Source organism: Lepisosteus platostomus, chromosome 1 (genome assembly GCF_059453375.1).
Source record: "Lepisosteus platostomus isolate fLepPlt1 chromosome 1, fLepPlt1.hap1, whole genome shotgun sequence".
Taxonomy (NCBI): Eukaryota; Metazoa; Chordata; class Actinopteri; order Semionotiformes; family Lepisosteidae; genus Lepisosteus; species Lepisosteus platostomus.
Window position 1 is genome coordinate 40373923 of NC_142611.1, and position 25190 is coordinate 40399112.

At 35.6% G+C, this 25190-nt stretch overlaps 1 protein-coding gene across 7 annotated transcripts in view; it reads left to right on the forward strand.

Annotated features, from left to right (window-relative positions):
* The window catches only part of clnk (cytokine-dependent hematopoietic cell linker), an 81441-nt gene that overhangs the window by 50142 nt on the left and 6109 nt on the right, over positions 1–25190 (forward strand). For all 7 annotated transcript variants that reach the window (XM_088628481.1, XM_088628498.1, XM_088628490.1 and 4 more), the window contains 11 exons: positions 705–757; positions 1328–1373; positions 1901–1954; positions 3004–3032; positions 3418–3437; positions 7494–7589; positions 8668–8686; positions 13854–13890; positions 14340–14403; positions 14569–14597; positions 24808–24941. In XM_088628481.1, coding sequence (XP_088484607.1) covers positions 705–757; positions 1328–1373; positions 1901–1954; positions 3004–3032; positions 3418–3437; positions 7494–7589; positions 8668–8686; positions 13854–13890; positions 14340–14403; positions 14569–14597; positions 24808–24941 — 581 coding nt within the window. The remainder of the gene's footprint in view (positions 1–704; positions 758–1327; positions 1374–1900; positions 1955–3003; positions 3033–3417; positions 3438–7493; positions 7590–8667; positions 8687–13853; positions 13891–14339; positions 14404–14568; positions 14598–24807; positions 24942–25190) is intronic.

Below are 25190 nucleotides of genomic sequence, written 5' to 3' on the forward strand. Positions count from 1 at the left end.
CAATTATTGATTCATTTTAATTTTTGATCAATTTAATTAATCCTGCCATAAACAGCTTATATGTGGGGATAGATTGTCTTATATGGCTGGTTATGCCAAAGCTTCTTCTTGATATCTGTCTCATCTAATCTCAGAATTGAAATCTCAAGCATATCAGAAAAAAAACCATGTGATTTCTTGGAAAATCACAAGATGAAGGTTCTCATTAGATGATGAAATAATCACCAGTGTTTGGGACCCCAGGCTAAAACTCAAGGTATTATTCTAATTTCACAAGTTCAGATACCCCAGCTGTGGCCTAGACTCTGTTTATCCAAATATTAGAACACTGCAGGTGAGAGTGACCCAATTAATGCTGTACAGTGATAATCAGTCATAGACACACATGTTATTTATATTCAAAGGACAAGGTCCACATTCCCAAAAGTGCAATTCTCTAAACAGGGAAGTTTTTCAAGTATCATTACTTTAAAAAACTCAACTGTTCTAAAGTTCTGTATTATTTGACTCTGATAAAGAAGAGAGTTTTAATATCCTCAAATGTGCTTCAGGCTATTTAACACAAAAATGTGTCACATATGCCATCTAGTGGTAGACTGCAGCCTTCCTATCCACATGAAAAAGGCTGCTGTGGGTGATTCACCTGATTTGGGTTTAAACAATGTTAAAAAGGTGCCTTAGATTTTTTTTTTTATCTTCTTTAGATAACCGATATGATCAATCTTGTCCTCCACACTTCTCATCTCCAGGCCTGGGAGTAAGTATTGTATGCTGTAGTGAATTAAATTAAATTCAAAGCATATTGAAAAAAAAATATGGTTATATTGTTTTCACTCTAAAGTTGAGAATGACAAAATATCAAATATGTACTGGTATTCTGAGATGGACTGGTGTCCCCTTCAGGGTGTATCCTGCCTTGCGGCCTGTTGCTTTCAGTGAGGTTCTGGCAGGACCATGTACTGAATAGAGTGTTTAAAAGATGGATGGATGTTACAGTATTATATCAAACCTGACCCAATATGATACATAATCTGCAAGAGATAAGATAAATTGGGAGAAGATGGAAAGTCAAATCTGCAACTGAAAAAAAAATCTTTCAAAGTTCATAAGGTTTTGAATGGCTCTTAGATAAGCTAAAGAATATTTAGATTAATGAGCGAAAAATAAACCAGAGTACCCTGCAGCTGTTATGGACAGGGATTGCCACTTACTAATTTGCAAAGAGCTTGTTCTTTGATACTAAAAAAAATAAATTATGTAACTCATTTGACACCTGCAAGATTCTACTGCCCAGCCAGCATTTTATTCCTTGTCTTTATGATTACAGAAGTTCCAGAACATTCCTCCAAAACTTCCTGAAAGAAATATACCAGGTAATTTGTGCAAACTATTATCTTACTTGTATTTTCATAATAATGAGCTGAAGTTAAACAGAAAAATCATTCTAAAAGAAGAAAGAATGATCAAATATGGTAGGTGTAAAAATTGCATATTATCCATTTTATTTTTGTATCATTAAGAGATTATGACTATTAATAATTAGATTATTGTTGTTTTTATTGCATATGTTTTAAGAAGATTAAACTGCTAAAAAGCTAAGCAAAAGGAAAATCGTCTTACTTACCTTCATAATATTTGCTTTTTTAAAAGGACTGAAGACCATTATTAGTTAAATCAAGTTTTAAACATGTAAGCTGTTCATAGGGGGGAATGATTGACTGTACTGAATTCAGGGTACAAAGTGGAATACAAGATATTGATCAAACTATACATCTTAAAAGTATGCGATGCAGTGATGTATAAAATATGTGTACAATAGTCCAATTGAAAGATGGATATCTTTCAAAACATCATGCTTAAAATGTGTATTTTTTATTCTTTTTTCAATATTTAATGTTAGGGCCTGCGGTGAACAGAGACTTAAAGCCAAACAGGAATTCACTGCTTCCAACAAGTGGGTTATTTAATTTATTTTATTTAAATATTGCTCAACATTTTCCATCCACTAATCAATCTATTATACTGTAAAGGCACTAGCTTCACAACCTACTTGGAAATTAATTTGGCAAGGTTCTGCTGCTTAAAAGCTCTTATGTAAACTTCATTATTATGCCTTAGAGATAAGGGGATGTTATCTGTTTGGGATGGCAAATTATTACCAGGTCAATAAACAGAGAAAATAGCCTCTGTACAAAGCCCCAGGCTCTGTACAAAATTTGATGCTTCTAAATGTTTTTTTTATCTGACGTATGCACACTTAAGAGGCCCAGTTCAGAATTTACTTCTCATGAAAGAACCACTAAAACTGTCAGCAAAAGTTGGTTACAGCTGTCTTAGAACAGTAAGTGGCCAAGGCAGCTGATACATTTTACAGTACTGTACTATAGGCGTGTGCAAGCAGGTATGGATTAGTATTTCTGGTAACAGAAGGGAATGCTTGTAGATAAATAGGATTTTATAAGACAGCATATGGACAACAGTCACAGTGTCTCCCTTTATGAAGTAATGCAGCCATGTAATCAAATATGTCTGATACTGAACATACTGATACTGGTCAGAGCAGGCATAGCAATGCTGTGGAAAATCATACAGTCAGATTCTGAAACGCTATTTATGACAGATCCATTTAGGTGGACATGTTTCAAATCACCCAGTCTAATGGAAGTATTGTCTATATGAGTGAGACTAACATACCTCCCCCTCAGAGCACAACAATGTATTAAATGTACAGTATTATCTGTAATAAATTCAGAGTAAAAATGTTGATTGTGGGAAGTTGCATCTACTCCTAGGAGTAATATATTAAATATTCGAATTGTATCTAAATATCAAATTAAATATCTAATTATATCTCACTTAGCTACTTTAATTGTATCTACTCCAAAGAGTACAAAGGGATAGGTCGGACAGTGTTTGCATAGAGAGATAGTGAAATGAAGGAAAAATCTATTTTCACACCGTATCTTACAATTTATAAGGTCTAAACTATTCTCTTCTTATTAGGGGAAAGATTAATCAGTACTGATTTTCAGGTAAGTTCTGGCAATGAAATCACTTATCTCTTACAGAAATTGTCCTGTATTCAACTTTCAATTTATAATATCACTGACATGAACAATAATATCTAATGCTTTTTAAAGTACAAATTATGCAGTGACTTGGATAATGTGGTTTCCACAATGCATCCATTATTTCGGTACATTATTTGGGTGCTACATAAATTATTTAATTTTTTATTTAATTTATTTTCTCTGTCCTTTATTATTATATGCAATCATAAATTGATCAGATCTTTAACTCAATCATGAAATAAACTCTTCAAGATTCTGAAATGACTTTGTAAGAAAACAGGGATGTTTTTTTAACCTGCACAATTTGAAAAGGATACTAAGATATGTTTTATTTCTGTTCTTTCAGGACCTACAGCCTCCGCCAAGGTAACAGTTGACTCTTCTTCACTTCTGAATTGTTTGTGCATTTTTGAGTCCATTTTAATTCTGATAATTTTGAGAATGAATAAAAAAATCCCAATTTATTTTGTCTGAATTCTAACATTCTACTCACAGCTCATCAGACTAAAATAAATAACTTTTTTTCTATTTTTTTATTTTGTTTACATGTTCGAACACCAGCTGCACAGCTACAGATTGGATAGATTGATTAATACAGACCTTTTGGTATTCACATTTCAGGCACACAACCCAAAATGCAGTCAAAACATTTCACCAGAAGGCATTATGACTCAACAGTGGGGTTTTTTACAATGTATTGCTGAACAAAAGGGGCAGCATGGCAGTTAGCAGTGCAGCTCTTGTGTTTGTTTCAATCTGTGTGGAGTAAATGGTCTCATGTGCTCCCCGTGTTTGCATGGGTTTTCACTGGGTGTTCTGGTTTTTCCTTCATTCCAAAGAAAAGTGGTGAAAACGTGTGGACATTTTAAAGGACTCTAGTCCCGCACTATCAAAACAGAATCATGGTGTAGCCCTGGGCTTTCCTGGATAGACTCCGGGTGTCATGACCCTTACAATGCATAAGTGGCTTACCGATAATGGATGGATATCAGACAAATGTTGTAAAAATTGTAAATAATTTGGCCTATGATTATAAGTTTTATCTCTTCCTTCTCAAATCAATCTGTATTTAAAGCGATTTGTTCTTCAAGAAAACTTATTTTAATTTATTTTAATGTACTTTTTTCAATGCAGGATGAATGCAAAATCTGTAATATTTACAGAAAAGGAAAATGGAAAACATAAAAAGATAAATAAAGATTTGTCTAAAAAAATAAAAGCATTCAACATAGGCCAGAATTAATCTATTTGCAAAAGGGTGTTGAATCACATTCCACAGTTTTGGTACATAATGGAACTGAATTGTTTTGTAATGGTATACAGTTTATTGCTCATAATGATTAAGAAAAAATGAATTAAAAAAACTCTTACAAAAAAATGTTGAAATGCTAGTAAAAAAATGTTGAAAGCTTTTCTATCAGATTTTTTTTCATTTAGTATTCTTCATTTCATGAGCAATAATGACATCCATGATCTAAGTGTGTTTAAGAATGTTTGTTGAATATTTAAATATAGGAAATTGCCTTAACTCACTTAGCTGAGGGCCAACAAGACAAATGTTTCAAAATTCAAGAGAAACAGTTTTGTATCAAGGCATACAGGGGAAAAGTTTTGCACACAGTTTCCAAGAAATGTAGAGGTGTAAGCCATTAATAATAATAATAATAATAATAATAATAATAATAATTATTATTATTATTATTATTATTATTATTATTATTATTATTATTATTGTTTATGTTGCTGTTGTTGTTGTTGTTCCAAATTGATGTTACAAAAATACAAAATATCATGATTAGGCTGAGCGAGTTCATCAAATCCTTAAGTAATCATAACCTCCCAATTTGTAAAGATTTTGTCAAGAATATACTCAAGCAATAAGTACTACAATTCTTTGTTATCTGACACATCTTTCATTAAAATAGTAATAAATCAGGCACACTGGGTTATACAAACATTTATTAGAAAGAGCACTAATAATGAGCAACACACATCATAAACAAAACAACGTACAGGTTACTATATTTATAAACAAGGGATCCCAGAGGCATACATTCTGACAATCCAGAAAAACCACTAACTGCTACCAATTATTGTAAGTTCTATGTAACATCTATAAAACTCAATAGAAGGGATATGACTGCCTTCTAAAATAATTAGAGTACGACCCATAGTTACATCTCTCTCTAGAAATCGGGATGCTACAAAGTGAATCTGAACCAATATATCTATTCTAAAATATGCATTCACTAAACAGAAGAGTCTGTTTTTAAACCTAGGGATTTTTCATGCAGGAAATCTGAGTTTCTTAAAAAGAACAGATTGGCAAGTTCTCTTAATGTTCAAATACTTAACTTGAATCTGGTCTTTAATGCTGATCGGAACAAGGACCTTCCGGCTTCTGCCTTCCTCTCTTCTCTTTCTCTTGCCTCTCCCATTCAGTCTTTCTCTTTCCTCTCTCTAGTCTCTCTTCTCTATGCTGTGTTCATGGACTGTTGATGACATCAATCATTAACCCAGAACGTGGTTAACCATGGTAAACCACAGGATTCCTTTGATAAATGTACTATCTCACACCCAGCACAACTTAGTATACCACAGTCCTTGCTTTGAAGCTCTGAGAACTTCAGATGTTTACCCTAGATAGATGTTTACCATTGTATCTAGATTCTTAAAGACACTTCAGTAATCACTGATAATAGCTGTAACAACATAATAAATATTGATCAGTGTGTTTCAGACCTAATGCAACTCAGTAAACACTTTAGTTCCATTCTTGCTTTGAAACTCCCCAAGAAATGCTACCAAGCATTTGAGGCTTAAATAATGCCTATAGTGGCCCAAATACGAGTTAAGCTGCCTTCTAAACTAAATGCAATACAACCAGCAGTTAAATCTCTCTCTCTGCAAACCAAGATATCAAACAAACTTTAAAAATACACACACCAAACAGTAAAGGCCATTTTTAAGTGAGGTATTCTTAACTCAGGAAATCCAAGTTCCCAAAAACTCAGACTAGAAAGCTCTCAAATACTAAGCTCCAATCAGATCTTTTCAGATGATCTCAAATCAGGAACTCTCACCTGGCCCAAGCTTCAAGTTCTCTACCTGCCTCCTCTCGCTTTTGCGATCTGATCATCTTTTCCTTCTCTTTCATTTTCTTCCTTTTTCTCTGTCTTGATCTGATCTTAATCATGTCTTTCTGGATTGTTGATTCACTCTTAATCATTTGTCCAGAACTTAATTAACAAACCTAAAACAAGTTCAACTTTATGACTTTGTTGATCACAGAATCTGGTCCCCCTACATCTCAGCAAACATCCTCTTTGCTTTGAAGTTTGAAATGTTTGCACTGCCAGGCATTACCCATTGTTTCAAGATTTTTAGAACATCCATTATCATCTACAACTGTAACATTATTAATACTTTTATGTAGCTTTAAAAAATTAAAATGACATAAGTAATGATTATTATTAAGAACAACTGGGACAAAAAAGACAAAAAAAGACAAAAAAAGTTTATTTGTCATATTTTTATATTATATTTATATTATTTTATATAATGCATAATATATTTTGGGAATAAATTAATAAATTACTTTTAATTTTTTTTGTAGATAATCAGCATCATTACTTTTTATTTCATGCTATATAACTATTTGTGATGCTTTATTACACTCTGCCCAACTATTAATATCATTCCATTTTCATTTTATGCAGCACCTTTTCTTTATCACCTTATCAAACTTCTTTTCAAAGTCAAGCTATAGTAAAACATTAAAATACTGTAACCACCGTGGGTTTCAGTACAGGATCGAGCAGGCATGGGACTCAGGGTATGGGGTTGAACAACACATTTATTAACTAGAACCGGGGAAAGGTACACACACAGGGACAGGGGTTACAGAGTTGCATCTTCACTAACACACAGAAGCGAAAGGAAGAGGCTGTCTCCCAGCTTCCGTCCCACTATATAAACTCACCTAGTCCCACCCCCAGGCGCTGTTCTCAGCCAGCCTTGCGTGCACATGGCTAAAGCGCCCCGCGTGGCGCTACAATACTCAATATCAAAACAGCAACAACTTTACAATTACAGTAGGTGTAGTTAAAATATATAATGCACTAAACATAATTTATTTTAAATCTCAAGCTTTATTTTTCAACAGAAAAGATTATTACATATCTATCGTTAAAACGTGGATGGTAGAAAACTATCATTGTATCATATTTTTGTCTATTCATATTGGGAAAACATTATCAGTCATTACTGGCACATATTCTCTTTTATTTAATATTTACATTAACTCATTCACTACAGGCATGAGGCCTGTAAAATGCATTAAAAAATATTTTTTAATTGGTTTTCTTTTTAACACACTCCCAGTGCAGTCACCCTGTTTCATACTTTTTGAACTTTGCTTAGGCCTCCTAAACCAATTCCTAAGGAGCTTCTACCTCTTCCTCCAATTCCTGGGATATCAAAAACAAAGAAGGAAACGGACATACCACTGAAACCTCTGTAAGTAATCAATGATCCAGATAATAACTGAAGACTTTCAAGACAACATACTGTAATTACTTAGCAGATCTCAATTCATAGCACCTCCAAAACATATTTTTGTACTTCATTCAGTGAGTTTCCATTCTTTTCACAACAGTAACATTTGTGTCTCAGAAATGTTGAGGAGATAGCTTTAAGAATGAGAAAGAATTCTGAATATTTTGTATGTTGTTTTAGGAGGTTATGAACCTGTTAAAATGCCTCTGATATATATTTTAAAAGAATGCTTTATAAATGTAAGTATTTAAAAGTTATTTCCATTTCCAAACATTTCCAGAACATGGATTATATTTAGTTTGTATGTTGTCGTTTGTTCTTAGATGGTGCTTGCAAATCTGATATTTTGGAAATATGTATAACACAAAACACAACACCATGTGCACTTTCATTTTTTGTAAATTGTATTATATTTTCAAATTTTTTAATATAACAAATTTGCAAAGATCAGTAGGTGGTACATATAATTCTGATGTCAGCACTTTTACTGTTGTACTACACAGATTTCATATTGAATTCTTAACATCTTTTTTATTTCCAAAGAAATGTTGTACCGTGTCTATCTGTCTCATGTATTTCAATTGTTTGTTTGTTTTTTAAATTGAGAAGTTCAGTCTACCCTTAAATAAGATGAATTACAGTTTGAATGAGTTTGCATTATTGTTGGAACTTACCTGGTAGAGAGAATGGCAGCCTGTCAGGAAGGTTTATGAAGGAACTGGAGCAAGGGTGAAGACAGGTTGGAGGGGAGGATGGAAAATTAAATGTTCCAGCAAGTAACCTAGAATCTTGATATCTATACTTATGTAATTAGAGGTTTAGAGATATGGTTTGATATGAGATCAGAGATACGGTCCTTTCTAAGTTTCCAAGTTTTCTTTAAAATGAACAGTTTGTGCTAAATTATTTATTTTGCTGGACCATCATGTTGTATTGTATTCTACTATATACAGTACAGTATGTTCCCTGTTAGAGATTAGAACTATCATATAAGACATTTTGCAAATATTTATGGTTTTATTTCTTATTGGTTCCACAGCACAGGAAGAAAAGGAATAGTAAGTATTTCTAAACTATACCAAAATTCTTATTTTGCTATTATTATAGTTAGTTATTTTAAAATACCTTAAAAGAGTAAAATAGTATTTTATAAATGTCATTTGTTAATGGCTTATCTGTCATTGAGTCACTGGCCTGGGATTCATTGTGCCAGATCAGTTATTGTGATTGCATGACTTGCATCTGTGTTTCTTATTCATTTGACACATGCATTTATATTATTACATATATCTAAGACATACTGCAGATAATAAAACTACAACTAAATTTGAATATCAGGAAATAAAAGATACAGATGCAGCCATTCAAAACAAGCAGGGTACGGTGCGGTATAACGCGGTGGGCGGGTCGCATCAAAACGCGGTAAAACGCATCATTCTATGTCATACCACAAATTACCATATGCAAATTAGATTATGTTAATAGTATCCAGAATCACCTTGTAAAACTGCCAGGAGGAGCTAATAAAACTTAACCTCTCCTGTACAGCATTTGAGCTGTCAACAGAAAATGCCAGTTTCGAATCCCGATCGCTGGTGAGGGACAATCTTTATTCAATTAAGAATTTAAGTTGTATACTCTTTAGACTTTTAAATTTAAACTGTGTATTACAGCATGTTAATCATCATACATTAAAAAGTTGGTATATTTTATGAAAGTACAGTTTATGTAAACTGTATTGTATATGGCTGGTCTTGGTAGTTTAAAGAAAAAATACACACCAGTATTCCATTTCTCCCTAAACATTTAAGCATCAAAGTCTTACATGTGGTTATTTTGAAACGTTTTTATGTGCTCCTTCTGACCATATTACTGTACGTTTATATACTTTGTGAAAATTGATCGTTTTAACCTTTTCTGCAAATACACTCATTATCAGATTAAACAAAAGCATAATTTTAGAATTGGATTAATAGGAAATATAATATAGATTTGCATATCTAAATAAATTAATAAAAGCATAACTATATTCATACTGTTGCACAAACAGTAGTACAAGACTTTCCATTGATACAGTATGTGTATGGCTGTTTCAGTGGTTGTCACATGACTTGCCTTGGTGGCGTGATAGCTTAAGTGACTGATTTATAACCCTGAGGTTGGGTGTTCAAACCCAGCTGTCGCCATGAGTTTTCTTTTAACAAATAAACATTTCTTTGAAAAACTAAAATAGCAAATATTATTGGCATTATATTGACCTTTTTTATATTTCTACATATCACAACATGTTTGTACTGTATGCACACAGCAGTACCGCAGGGTGTAGGGCACAAATCCATGTGAGCCCGAAAGCCTACATTAATGTTGTGCATTCGCCAGGCGCTGCGCGGTTTTCATCTCTCTCTCTCTGCAGGATTGCTGGCTGTGCCGAATTAAAACAGTTTCACAAGTATTTTCAAATTAGAATAGGGTGAGTCTTCCAATGACACTCCACCTTCCCCCACAGACACATGTTTTCTTAGAAAAATAGATTCACAACGCGAGGCTGTGTCAGTCTTCTGTGTAAAAAAAATCCGTTTGAACACCATTGGTGCTGTTTTTAAGACGCTGCTGAGTAAAGTATAGGAATTTTCCTGCTGTCAGCAGTATTGTGTATATAGTTTTATGTACAGGCTGCGAAAAGTTTCACAAGTAGAGGTCTTTAAAATTAGGCTGGGCAAACAATTTTTTTAATTCTTAAAAAATAAATAAAAAAGGAGATATAATGATGTGTTCCTGCTTAGACACTGCACGACTTTAAAAGCTATAAAAACAGGTTTCGATAGTTAATAACCACTTTTTATGCGCGAAAACAGGTGATTTTTCTTCCTTGTGATTAGCTTAGAATCTCTGTCTACGCTGTGTAGTGGCAAGGCTTATCAAAGTACAGGAATTAGGTTTGCTGCTCCCTTGCCAGTCCTTCTCTCCTTCATCTCAAGTGGTGCTTGATACAGAGCGGCCATTCCATTTGGTTCACATTTAAGGTGTTTTTCTAGCCGATAGAGTGTCCTGTTAAGGAACAACTCCCAAAGCTGAGATTCTCCAGCAACCTTAATAAATGGTCATCTCTGGTGCCTCAATGTCTGGGAGATTCCAAAGGAGTCTCATCCCAAGTTGGTTTACAACCCTAAGGTCAGAGTGCATTGTTACTCATCATCAGCCAATCAGGAACTGGTAGGGCAGGGTAACCCAACATGGGTCTTGGATGCCCATGAAACTTTCAACCAATGAACGACCGTGGTTCCTCCAGGTAAAACAGGCAGCACAGAGCCCAAAAAGTGCACCTCCTGGACATTTCTCAGACTCAGCTCCTCCTGGACATCCCCAGACTCAGCTCGGACTACCACGTAATGGCCAGTGTGTACTAGTGCCAGGACTTTCCTTTGTTCTAAGAGTCGAGAACGGAGGTTGCCAGCGCGTAATCAAAGGATCCACCCGAGGTTAGCACAGCCGCAAGCCTCATGAACCCACTGCTAACGCTCACCTGATCAACAGGTGAACTACGGTCGGAACTGTGGACAGCTGAATACCAGTCAATAACAGGACTAGCTCTTCATCAGGAACGAACCAGTCTTCTTCCTGTGTAAAAGAGTGTGACCTGCTTGGACCCGCAGTCCCTTTTCTCCTGTGCACAAACTCTGCTAGTTTCAGCCAACCCTAACATCACAGAGCATCAGCAGTGCATCGCAGCAGGAATCTCTCCCACCACGTCGCAAGCCGCAACAGCACTGCCTGGCACCGAGCCAGAGAGCTCCGATTGGAGAAGATCTGAATCCACACAGATTAGATGAGAATTCAACATTCTGCATTACATCTCGAGAATTCAATTGTTATTTCAACCTGAGTTTATATCAATTTAACTCCTATGAGTGATGTGCTTGCTTTTGAGTATCTAGTGTAGAAGTTGTAATCCAAGTTCATTTACGAAACGGTCTAAATGAATGATATACTGAACGTATGTCCCTCTTGCTTTTTGTAACTCTTCGTGACTGAATATATGCCTTTTGTATTCTGCTAACCCTCACGATAAGATCTGTTATGTTTATATGCACATTTTATGTATTAATAAATGTATTCTCGTGTATTAGAATCCGTGAGTGTGCGTTGTTTGAGTTATCCCGCAAGGTTGATTCTAATAGCCATCAAAGAATCATTTTGTGACTTACTGCTACAATTAATAATTGTCCCAGTAAATGCACAAACCCCTACATTTACTGGTGCCTCGTGAGAGGATGCCTACAGCTGTAAGGCTTTGACTTCTTAATAAACATTTAAAATATATGAATTTCATAAAAACAACACACGTTACGAATAGAAAAAATCATATTCTGTTGTCTTCCTGGTATGTAGATCAGATCAGCAGGTCTTTTTTCCCCTATCAAAGGCTCTGAAAAAAGCATGCTGCCCACTGCACTGCGTCAGAGGGGGAGGTAGCACTGGGAAGGAGGAAGCGCAGAGCTCAGTATTGCACAATGGCTGTAAAGCACAAATTGCGTCTGTGTTCATAACTTAGTGTTTAAAATTAAACAACGTAAATCATTTTCTTTGACTTCTAAGTCTCTTAATTGTCATTAAGTACAGGTTTCTTTTTTGATACCATCGTTAGACAAAGCAGGAACTTATTGTACTTTCTAATGACATGACACGTGGAAAGATTACAGATTACAGATTTTAATCATCTTTAATTTTGTTATACATTTTAGAAAAGTTTAATACATACACCACAAAACTATTCTCAATTGTATTTCTGAATGCTATGTATAAAAAAAACTGCATCTTACTCAATGATTCTAAGATCTAAGGCGAATGCACAACATTAATGTAGGGCTTTCGGGCTCACGTGGATTTGCACCCTATACCCTGCAGTACCGCTGTGTACCAACAGTACGAAAATGTTGTTATATATAGAAATATAATAAAGGTCAATATAATGGCAATAATATTTGCTATTTTAGTTTTTCAAAGACATGTTTATTTTTTTAAAGAAAACTCATGGCGACAGCTGGGTTTGAACACCCGACCTCAGAGTTATAAATCAGTCACTTAAGCTATCATGCCACCAAGGCAAGTCATGTGATGTCCACTGAAACAGCCATGCACATACTGTATCAATGGAAAGTCTTATACTACTGTTTGTGCAACAGTTTATGAATATAGTTATACCGTTATTAATTTATTTAGATACGTGAATCCATATTATATTCCCTATTAATCTAATTCTAAAAGTATGCTTTTGTTTAATCTGATAATGAGCATATTAGCAGAAAAGGTTAAAACGATCAATTTTCACAAAGTATATAAACGTACACTAATATGGTCAGAAGGCGCACGTAAAAACATTTCAAAATAACCACATGTAAGACTTTGATGCTTAAAATGTTTAGGGAGAAATGGAATACTGGTGTGTATTTTTTCTTTAAAATACCAATACCAGCAACATACAGTTTACATAATGTGTTTATGTTCCTAAATTAATATCGTTTATGACCTTCAGGTGCGTTATGCTCCTATTCTTTTTATGCTCAGCTACTAACATTTCCCTTTAGTGGTAAAATTCCATATAAATATTCAATACTAAGCGGATTAAAATGTGCACAGTAAAGAGGTTAAATGATTAAATCTTTTCACTACCGAGCAATGCACCACGAGTGCCCATGTCGGTCATTTTGGCCAGCCAATCACATACCATGGTATGCCGCGTTGACGCACACGTAGTTGCCCACGGCATGGGTTTGGTACCATGCATTTTCAATGGCTGCATCTGTACATTTCAGCATCTACAAAAATATTTTAAATAAAATTATTAATCAGTTTGTGATATTTCTAGACAGAAACCGAATCTATAGTAAAATAACAAGCTCAGTCAAAGAGTATAAGAAAAAGTTTACTCTGTATACATGCAGTACGCAGAGCACCGGTTCTTCACCAACAGAACATGACACCAGTTCAGAATGGTAATTGAAGACATTTACTTTGAGAACAACAATTTATTTTGTTCTCAAAGTAAATGTCTTCAATTAACATTCTGAATTGTATTACCATTCCAAAGTATAAAATGTATTGCTTGTCAATCATGCTGTCCTGCAGGTCCCCCCCAGGACTAATTACTGTACATATTTAGACTACTAGCTGTGAAATGAGGGGACAAAAAAAAACTGAAAAAAAACTGTTTTCTGTTCTTCTTAGGAAAACTGTCTATCTAGTGGTGTTTCTCAACATCATGGTATGTATAAGCTGCTTTGAGGGGAAAAATTTAAAATGTTTGAGATATAAAATAACTTCATACTAACTTTCAGTAGCATCTTAACCAGTTAAAGAAACTGTGGCCTGGAGCCTGTCCCAGGAAGCATTGGGTGCATGGCAGGATATACCTTCGACAAGATGCCAGTCCATCACAGAATGTTGTCCCTGGGTCCTGGCTAAATTACAATTGTACAATCATACCTAGCCAATTTTCCATTTTAATTATTTTTTTTAGCATTTTAAGAATTATTTTAACATTTACACATTTTGGTGTTATTCTGACAGCTCTTCATTCCAGGTTATCAGATTGTATTTGTCACCACAATGAAAATGTTCACAGTTCATAGAATAAATGGTCATACATCCAGTACGCCTCATAGTAAAACATAATTAAACATAAAAGTTTAAGTTTTATATGTTGTGCATCAGGATCTCCTCATCCAGCTCCAAGGTGCTTACAAGATCTGGAATTCAGAGACACTTCAAATTCAAGGTAAAAATCACATGTGCAACTGCTCAGTGTAATAGCAGTTCTAACCATTCTTTGATATATGTATGTCCATGTAAAACGATATATATAATGCATGTATAGTTCGTTATATGTGTATGTTATTAACCATTCTTAATTATTTTTCTTTTTTCTCTTTTTTTCTTTAAGGCTATCATACAACCAAGGACCTCATTCTGGTAAAGTTCTGGATGTTGTTGTACCATATTTGATTCAAAGCTTAGTTTATTGTATTTCAATTACATCAATAAAATAAAAAGGCATATGTTTATACTATGTATGTACAGATGCAGCCATCTGTGATGTATGTCGAAACTCACGTCAGTGGAAAGTACACTGCAGTATACCACAGTCCTCTCCAGCACGCCACTTTCAGCCCTTCCACAGCTCAGAACAGATCTCTAAGTGGCACATGATACTGCACACATTGCATTTAATGATACTTCATATTTCTTGAAAATATATTATATATGTTACATAAATATATAAATACATAGCCTAGCTACTGTTTTAAAATCTAATTTTACAATTTAATTTTTTTTCTGTAAAGTGGATTATATTATTATCCAAGGGCGTTTCTCGAAAAGAGTAGGGCTGTAACCCCGGCATCCTAGTCAAATTTCCCATTAACCCTTACCAATCATGGCCTCCTAATAATCCCCATCTATGAATTGGCTTCATTACTCTGCTCTCCTCCCCACTAATAGCTGATGTGTGGTGAGCGTTCTAGCACACTATGGCTGACATCGCATCATTCAGGTGGATGCTGCACGTTGGTGGTGGAGGGGAGTCTCCCCATTACCTGTAAAGCACTTTGAGTGGAGTGTCCAGAAAAGCGCTATATAAGCGTAAGCAATTATTATTAATTATTATAATTATTTGCCATAAATGGGGCCTGGAACAAAACTTGATTTTTTTTTTTAACTGTGATTTTTTACGGAATCATTCTAGGGACCAGGACATTTGTTTTCTGAATTTCAAAAATGATTGCACAGTGTTTCACACCAAAAATGCTAATCCACTTTTCAAAATCATGCTTTCCTGCAGGTTCTGCCCAGGCCACATTACAGTACATTACATTGGCAGTTTAAATGAAAAAAAGAGATGCCATGCTAGAGTCCATGACACCATTTTCCCTAACATAGTATACCTACAGACACCTTGCACAGATGGCTGCACCTGTATTTTTAAATAATATTTATTGTTATATTATTGTGTCTTTAACTATGCATACAAATATATCTCATGGTAGGTCAATAGCAAAATGTGTTGTCACACTGATGTTTTATTAGATTTCCATCATAATTTCACTGTTAAATATTTAGTGGATAATCTTGATTTAATTTAAATTTTTCTGAAAAAAAAGTTGCTATATTGCTGATTTATTATGTGTCAGTTCTTCATGAGTTACTTAACATTGCCTTTGGTGTTATGGTGGTGTTATGATCAAACATCACAGATGTTTGTTTTAAATAAAAACAATTAAAAAATGCCACACTGCTATGTTAGTTCACAATCAATACTACAACAGGATTGTAAAAATTCAGTATAAAATGAGTGTACTTTGACTATGTTTTTACATATCATTTATGTTTTTCTACTTTTTATTTTATTAGTTTATTGTAAAAATAACTGTGTGCAACAAAAAGGCAATGTTAACATCAACTAAACTATCTGTATCCATAATTTCTCTAGGATTTTCACAAAAATATTATTTTGTTTCTCAAAATACATCTTTCCTTAAGACAAGAGGAAAACTTCCAAGATTATCAATTTTCATTATATCTTATTTTCCATTTAGCATAGCTTCAGTAATTATTTCTCTGAATATGTTATTCAATCCATATTTAATCAATAATTCTTCACTCATAAGAATGGTTACAAATGAGAGGAGGCCATTAAAACCAACTAGCAAGTTTTGTAGTTAGTAGTTAAAAGGATCTCATCCATCCATTTCTTGAAAAAATCTGAGCCAAGCAAACATTACTGCAATGACTGAATATAAGTAGCTAGTGTGGTGTCACCGGGGGAAAATAGGTGTAAAAGAGATCTTACTCACACCACACTGTTCTTCTGTGTTCTTCATCCGTATGTCTCCCCAAATCCGTTCCACAATCCGATGCCAGTATCCTTAAACGATCCAAGTTCCCAAATCCGTATGTCCACACTACTCTGCGCCGTATCCAAGCCGTAATCCGTAATCCTAGTCAAAACCCATATCCAATAGTCTGTTATTCTTAAATATCTTCCAGCACACTCCTAATATCTCTCCTTCCTCCGAAACGCTTTCACCTTATCGGCTTCCGCACCGGCTCATCGCGTCTGGGGCATTTATATCCTGTTTCCTGATGTAGTTCAGCTGTGTCTCCTTGTGCATAGGCTTTTTCCAATAGCGGGTCAGCTGGTTATCCTGGGTGGCCATCTTGCCCAGGTCTATATCGAGTATTTTCAGTGTTTCGTTCCGGAAATACCGGTTATAAATGACCCTTCCCCGGATCCTCTTACATTCCCTCCCCCTGAGATCAGCACCGACCTCGGACGATCTAGAAAAAAATAAACAGTGCGTTCGGGAGAGGGCGTCTACATTTCCTTGTTTCCTTCCGGGTCTATATACCGTTTGGAATTGAAACCTTTGCAGACTAAGACCCCATCGTGTAATTCTATCATTTTTATCCATATTTTGTAACATCCATGTTAATGGCGCATGATCTGTGTATAATATAAATCGTCTTCCCAATAAATAATACCTCAAATAGTCTAGGGCCCATTTGATTGCTAGACATTCTTTCTCTATCATAGAATAGTGTTTTTCGGCCAGATTCAACTTACGGCTGATATACAGAATAGGATGCTCCAGTCCTTCAATTTCTTGCGAGAGTATGGCTCCAATTCCAGTGTCCGAAGCATCAGTTTGTACCATGAAAGGTTTATTGAAGTCTGGTACCTGTAAGACGGGTTGAGAAAAGAGAGTTGCTTTTAAGTCTCGGAAGGCCTCTCTTCCAAGTCGGTCCATTTTATTTTCTCCGGACAGCTCGTCTTTGTCAAGTCGTGCAGAGGGGCAGCAATGAAGGCAAACCCTGGAATGAAACGTCAATAGTAACTTGCCAGTCCCAAAAATGTTCAGATTTGCTTCTTGGTAGCAGGTTTGGGCCAGTTCTTAATTAACTGCACCTTCTGATCTTGGGGCATGATCAATCCTCTCCCAATTGTATAACCCAGATAATTGGCTTCCCTAGCCCCCAGACAACATTAATTTGGGTTGGCTGTTAATCCTGCTGCTCGCAACGCTCCAGTCACTGCTTCCAGGTGTTGTAGATGTTGTTCCCAGGTCGTGCTATGGATCATGACGTCATCCAAGTAGGCGGCTGCAAAATCCTGATATGGTCTCAGAATTCGGTCCATTAATCTTTGAAACGTTGCGGGAGCGCCATGCAAACTGAAGGGTAGGACCCTATACTGATACACAGATGCAGCCATTCAAAATGCGCGGGCGATACCGCATTATTTTGCAGTACGCTGTACGCTGTCTACCGGTAAATACCGCGAGTTACCGTAAATTCTCCTATAATACGACAAGCAAAATAATAGTATCCGGAATTTCCTCAAGGTGGAGCTAATAACACTCAACCTCTCATGTTTGAGCTGTGGCCATCAGTCTTTAACGAAGATATTACTAATAGTATTAATAATGAATGACCTTGGACAAGCTGTAAGTTTAAACTCAAAGTATTGCCCTGGTCAACATTCTTTTTTTCATTGACCGTCTTTGTAAAAGTAACACCACAGCATTTCGCAATCACGCATTTGTTTCCAATCATGCAAAGTACAGTAATTTTTGAGAATCGATTCACCATGCCTCTAACAATCAGACATTAAAAAAAGTCAGGCCAAGAGAGAAAATACCGAGCTTTACAACATGCGGTACCAGTAACATTTTACCCACAGTAGACTCACCAACCAGATGTGTTTCAGTTTCTGTGATAAGCCTAGATTAATCATATCCTCTCCTCTAGTAGGAGCACCAAGTGTAAACATGTAACGTCCCTATTAAAAATAATGGCAAAACAGAAGTTCACTCTTTCTAGAACATACCTTCCTATGGACACTCCTAAAATGTATAAAATAGTGTCCACAGCATTTCATAATAGCGGCAAATGGGGAACTACAAACTCATTTCATATAATGCCATCCATGAGGGGTTAAATACACCCTGAGAGAAATTAATTTCTGGATAATTCAACGGCTGTGATTTCTGGAATATGTATTATCCCAAATATTTTCAAAAGAAATTGAATCATTTCAATGAATCTGTGCCATTCAAGTACCTGCTCCAGACAGTAACCACTGCTAAGGGTTTATATGAAGCTTGCATTAAAAGACTTTAAAAAAATGTCATGTTCCCATAAAAAAGTCATGCCTTGGAGTATAGACCCCCAAAGGAATGCCATAGACTCAAACTGCGAAATAAACACATACAGAAAGAAAGTATTTGTATTGTAATTGCAAATCCTGGTACTGTATGAGTGATTGGTATGACTTTCCTCAAATTACAAATCTCTTATTAGAATTTAAATTTCTCTGTAACTCCAGGTCAGAACAGAGAAAATGTAACTGCCTTAAGGAGTTTACGATTATGAAAAATAGAAGGATAAGCATGATACGTATGTCTTCTGTCATTTTCTAAGTCATGTTACTGAGCACCAAATCTTATTGAGAATATGAATCCATTTAAGGTTTATACCATTAAAGTAACGGTTTATTCCATGCTGAAAATGTTTGTACCAGACTTTTTTGAGGCCTGTTTAATTGTGTCTGAAGTCTGATGTTGTAAATTTTATTGTTAAAAAGATCCATGAAAATGTCACTACTAAAGTTAGCTGGTACTGTTGGTATTGTAAGTGGCAAGTAGAGCTCATATTTTAGATTTTGTGTAGTTGCTAGCGTTGAACTGTGTGTTGGATGCACATGAATTGAAGGAATGGGCAAACATAGCTGATGCGGATCCACAGAGCCAGCATATTAAGATGTTTATAATTAGAGGCAATTTCTTTAAATAACTAGGTATGGATACTGATGTGCAAGAGAGGTGGAAAGGCTGTTTCCTTAAGAAAGCACTATAAAATGTTTTATTCTCAGTGAGATGCTGCCATTTCATAGTGGGTTTCTAACACTGTGTATAGTTCCATCCACACAGTGACTTTACTTCCATCCATTTCTAATCTCTTTATCCAGTACAGAGGATTTGGAGCCTATCCCAGTAAGCGACGGACACAAGGCAGAATACACCCTGGACATAGCGCCAGTCCATCACAGGACAGACAGACACAAACACACACACACCAGGGCCAGTTTAAATCTAACCTCAGAACCTTTCTTTTCAGAAGACTTAGTGTCTGTATCTGCTTCATTTTCTAATTTTGGTATCACCTCTAACTGCTTGTCTTTCTTATATGCATTTACTTTGTAATCTGTGGTCCTTTTATCTGTTTTTACATCTACTGTATTGCTTTGAGATGCCACCTTTAATGGTGATATATCAAATAAAGTTTTTTATTATTGTTATAGGGAAACATGATCAGATTTTCCCTGGTTCAGAAAAAAAGATCTAAAGTATACTAGTTTGTCACTCTTCTCATTCCCTTTGCTAAATGACTTTTCATACTAATCTGATCAATCTAACTGCCAGTTTTCTGTGCTTTCTCTATCCTGCTAGATTTGCAATTATTCTGAAAATTTTCATCTTGAAATAACTCATTTCTAAATACCTTTTTCACCGTTAACATCTTGCAGCAACTCTGCAACAAAATATACACTCTGACAGTTCATCCTGCTACCAACATTAAATAAAACAAATCTTAAGATTTCTATATTTATGTCTTTATTTAGTGGTTTCATTAGTGACAAAGGCTAAACTTTCTTGGAAAAATGTCTTTTATGTGTTGCGGAAAAAACTGACTTGCTTTAACAAAATATGTTTACAAATCCTTTCACCTGGCATTTTCGTAGTTAGAAATTATGGAACGCTCTGTTAAAAGCAAGGGAGTTTTTATGTCCGTTGCAGTTCTTTTGCAACATGAATATAATTATATCGTTATTAATTTCTTGAGATACGCGATTCCATATTATATTCCCTTTTAATCAAATTCTAAAAGTATGCTTGTTGACTCCGGTATCGCGTTAGTTAAAGACTTCGATGCTTAAAATGTTTAGGGAGAAATGGAATACTGGTGTGTATGTTTTCTTTAAAATACCGAGACCAGCCATATACTGTATGTTTAAGTTCCAAAATTAATATCGTTTATGGACTTCACACGCGTTGCAGTATGCTCCTATTCTTTTTATGCTCAGGCACTAAGATCTCCCTTCTGCTTTGTGTAAGGATGGTATCAAAAGCAATCTTAAGTGGTGAGAAAGCTGTGCTCAATGTATTTAAGGGACTTAAAAGTAAAAGGAGATGCTTCATATTGCTTGACTAATTTTAAAAACTAAGTTATAAATGCCGGATGCTCCCTCGGTGCGCTGCTCTGGTGCGCTGGCTCTTACACAGTGCCTGTCTGCCATAAGTGTTACAATATACATACCCAACACTGCTTGTACCCATCTGTCATGCAAATAAAACACCTTGAATTGAATTGAATTGAGGGGAGAGGGGGGGAATACTAAAGCCAATACTGGCTCAATACCCTCAATGGGCTTTGACGTGCTAATGCGTTGGTTTAACAGTCCGGGTGTGGCAGGCTTCCAATGTCAACTCGACTCGATTGGAAGACAATGAACGCATTTTGTGATATTTAGAAATATAAATTTGTTTGGTGCGAGTGAGGTTTTATTTAATCTCTGACCAAGGGAAACGTTTCATTTTTTCAAAGAAATGTTTGTTAAAAAATAAAGTCATAGTTCCATGGGATTCAATCACAGACCATGTGACATGGGAGTCAGGAAACTAACACACAGCGCCACCGGATTTAATAACACAATAAAAACGCTATAAAATAATGTGACTAGGCACAGAAAAAGTTTACAGCACAGTACAATAATAAATGCTGACCATGACTTTAGAAGCATAAATTACCTTACACTCAATTTAAACACAACCTGTCTTTCTGTATGAACCTCTAAGCTGGTTCATCCAGAAAATGTAGAAATGCATTAGCCTGATTATGATTAAAAAACACATAATTAAACACGCGTTTGCGATTTAAATCAGAACACGATTTAAATCAATATAAATGTTTATATTGTAACGCATACTGTCCAGCCTCCATTTCTCTATAAAAATTTACTCTGTTGCACACACACACACAATAGAAGCAGGAACCGCTGTCAGAAGGGAAGATATGTTCAAAATATCGCAAATATCGATCATGTTGCGATATTTTGAAATATAAAAGTCAATTGATTGTCCATAATATCGCTATTCTATTTTTTCGAAGAAATGTTTGTTAAAAGAAAAGTCCAGCACCAGCTGGATTCAAACACACAACCTGTCAGTTGGTAGTCACGCACCTAGACCAGTAGGCTACAAGACAGCTCGCATGAACAGGCAGGCGAAACAGCCCTACACAGCCCTGTCGCAGTACACGAATATAATCATACCGTTATTAAATTCTTTAGATACGCGATTCCATATTATATTCCCTTTTAATCAAATTCTAAAAGTATGCTTGTTGACTCCGGTATCACGTTAGTTAAAGACTTCGAAGCTTAAAATGTTTAGGGAGAAATGGAATACTGGTGTGTATTTTTTTCTTTAAAGTACCAAGACCAGCTATATACTGTATGTTTATGTTCCAAAATTAATATCGTTTATGACCTTCAGATGCGTTATGCTCCTCTTCTTTTTATGCTCAGCTACTAAAATTTCCCTTTAGTGGTAAAATTCCATATAAATATTCAAAACTAAGCGGATTGAAATGTGCACAGTAAAGACATTAAATGATTAAATCTTTTCACTACCAACCAATGCACCACGAGTGCCCCTGTCGGTCATTTTGGCCAGCCAATCACTTGCCCTGCGGTGCCCTACGGTGCCCTGCGGGTTGGTTACTGTACCGCGGGTTTTTACCGCTCATTTTGAATGACTGCATCTGTCGTCCCTCAGGTGTGGCAAAAGTGGTTTTGGCTTTATCTTCTTCGGCCAGCGGCACTTGCCAATATCCCTTCGTAGATCAAGGGTGCTGATGTATCGGGCGTTACCTAATCGCTCGATTAGTTCATCTATACGGGGCATGGGGTATGCATCAAACAGCGAGATCTCATTTAACCTTTTGAAATTGTTGCAAAATCGAATAGTTCCATCCAGCTTGGGGATCAGCACTATCGGGCTAGCCCACTCACTATGGGATTCCTTGATTATTCCCATCTCCTGCATTTTTCCCACCTCTTCTTTAATCAATTTCCTTTTGGCTTCTGGTACTCGATACGGGGGTTCCTTACCTTCTTCCCTGATTCCGTGATGATCTTATGTCGTATAAGATGGGTTCGACCAGGTGTCCGGGAAAAAACATCTTTGTTTATCTTTGGTTAACTCTTACACTAGCAACTGTACAGTAGCAAGACTTACAACACTTACAAGTAAGTAGCAACACTTACAGTATGAGTTGTGGCAGACATGTTGTTATGCCATTGCAAATGAAGAACAACTAGCTTACTAGGAAGTTAATCACATTTCCCCTTAATTTTTAATATATATAATATTGTTACAAAAAAGGGTGTTACAAAAATTAGAGAATGCCGAAAATTGACAAAGCAGGATAATCAACAATCTCCAAATTGTAAAAGATATGCCAAGAATATACCCGAGTGGCTGACATGTCAACTTGAGATCTTTGTTCGTTGGCACAGGATAAATAAATCAGACACAGACTGGGGATAAACTAATATTTATTAATAATGACACTAAGCCTAAACAACATATAACCCAACATAGAACATGCAAGTTACTCTAGTTTCAAAAGAGGCATCTCAGAGGCCTATGTCCTGACCAAACCGAAAAACCCCAGACCGCCACCAAGTATTCAAGGATCCAATATAACATAGAACACAAGAGAGATAAACCTGCTTTCTAAACTAAACAGAATGTAACCTTATCTTAAATCTAGAGTTAAATCGCTCTAGATATAATTCCAAATGCTAGAAAGCAAATGGAACCCATGTCTGTATTCCAAAAATGCATCCACTAACCAAGAGAGAACATTTTTAAACTAGGAATTCTTTATACAGGAAGTCAGAGTTGCCTAAAAGCAACAAAATGGCACATTCTCTTAAGATTCAAATATTTAACTAGAATCTGATATTTAAGGTTGATCTGAACAAGGCCCTCTTGCCTCACACGTCTTCCTTTTTTCTCTTCTCTGTGTTCTTCCCCTTCTATACCTGTCCTTTTATCCTGTTTTCCTGGACTGTTGAAGATTCTTAATGATGTACCAAGAACTTAATTAAGTTACCTTTAACTAAGGTAAACCAGAGATTTCTGTGATCAATATGTCTCAGACCCCTACAACTCAGCAAACATCTCAGTTCTGAATTATTGCCATTGTGTCTTAGATCCTGAGACACCCCTATATGCTATGGATAATATTAGTGTATATGTAGTACAGTAATAATATATTTTGTTATAGTTTAGATACTAGTTGTCATGCTCATGGTTACCAAGTTTCACACACCTCCACGTTGCTCACACATTGACATTTGTAATCACGATGTACCATTTTAAAAATGAGACATTTTAAAAATAGAGGGACCAATAGGTCAATCCTGGCTGTGTTCATTCACTGAAATGAATCTTAAGGAGAGAAGGCTGGATAGGTTAAGGTTTACTAAGGCAAAAACATAGTCAGATGCTTTTTCTTAAAAACTTTATATTTTTTGTGTATGAAAGCTCTGTTGTTTGTCTTCGATTTAGTACTTGTCATTGTGTTTTCAAAAATAGAATTGTTAAAATACATTAGGAGGTTAGACACTTCCATTTTAGGTCCAAGATAGGGATCAAAATTGGGGATAATAAAACTTATGTTTTGCTTTTGCATTTGTTCATCATTTAAACTAATTAAATGATTGTAGAAAAGCAGAAAAAAACTGTTCCCTTCAAAAATATTAATAGGGCTGTTTAAAAAATGTGAAACTGCCCGAGTTAAAACTTTTAATTTGCGTATCAGTTGGTAGACCTGTCAAAAGTCCCCTCTCCTCTCTGCAGCAGAAAACCAGTTGACTGTATGTCTTATCACATGATGGAAGTATTAAAGTCCATTGTGGCACCTCAAGGAATATGATACATATTTTATGATGTATACTGTATGCCCTATACATTACATTCACTTATTGAGGTCTGTATACTCCAATGAAAAGTCATTGACATGTACCTGTTTTATTTTATTCAATATTTCACAGCTGTAATGCCAAGTCAAATGCCAAAATACAACCATGAATGGCCACCAGTTAAAAAAGACATGAAAAAGCACAGACCCACTTGGGAAGACCATGGTTTGGAGACACCCAGGGATTTAGCAAGGAAAACATCACCGGTACAGTTAACCCTCTATAGTGTATTACCAAACGCTGTATTTTTTTATTTTCATGTTACAGTCTCAATATATGTACATTTTTAGAACTGTATTTGGCCACTTCTGTGAAAGAATTTTCAAAAGAAACATTTTGGATGTCTTGATAACTTTAAATCATAGATACAATTACCATTTAAAGACATATAGAATTACCAATTATTTGAAACAAAGTGTAGGTCTGTTAATTGTGATTCTCTTGATTAGCTGCTG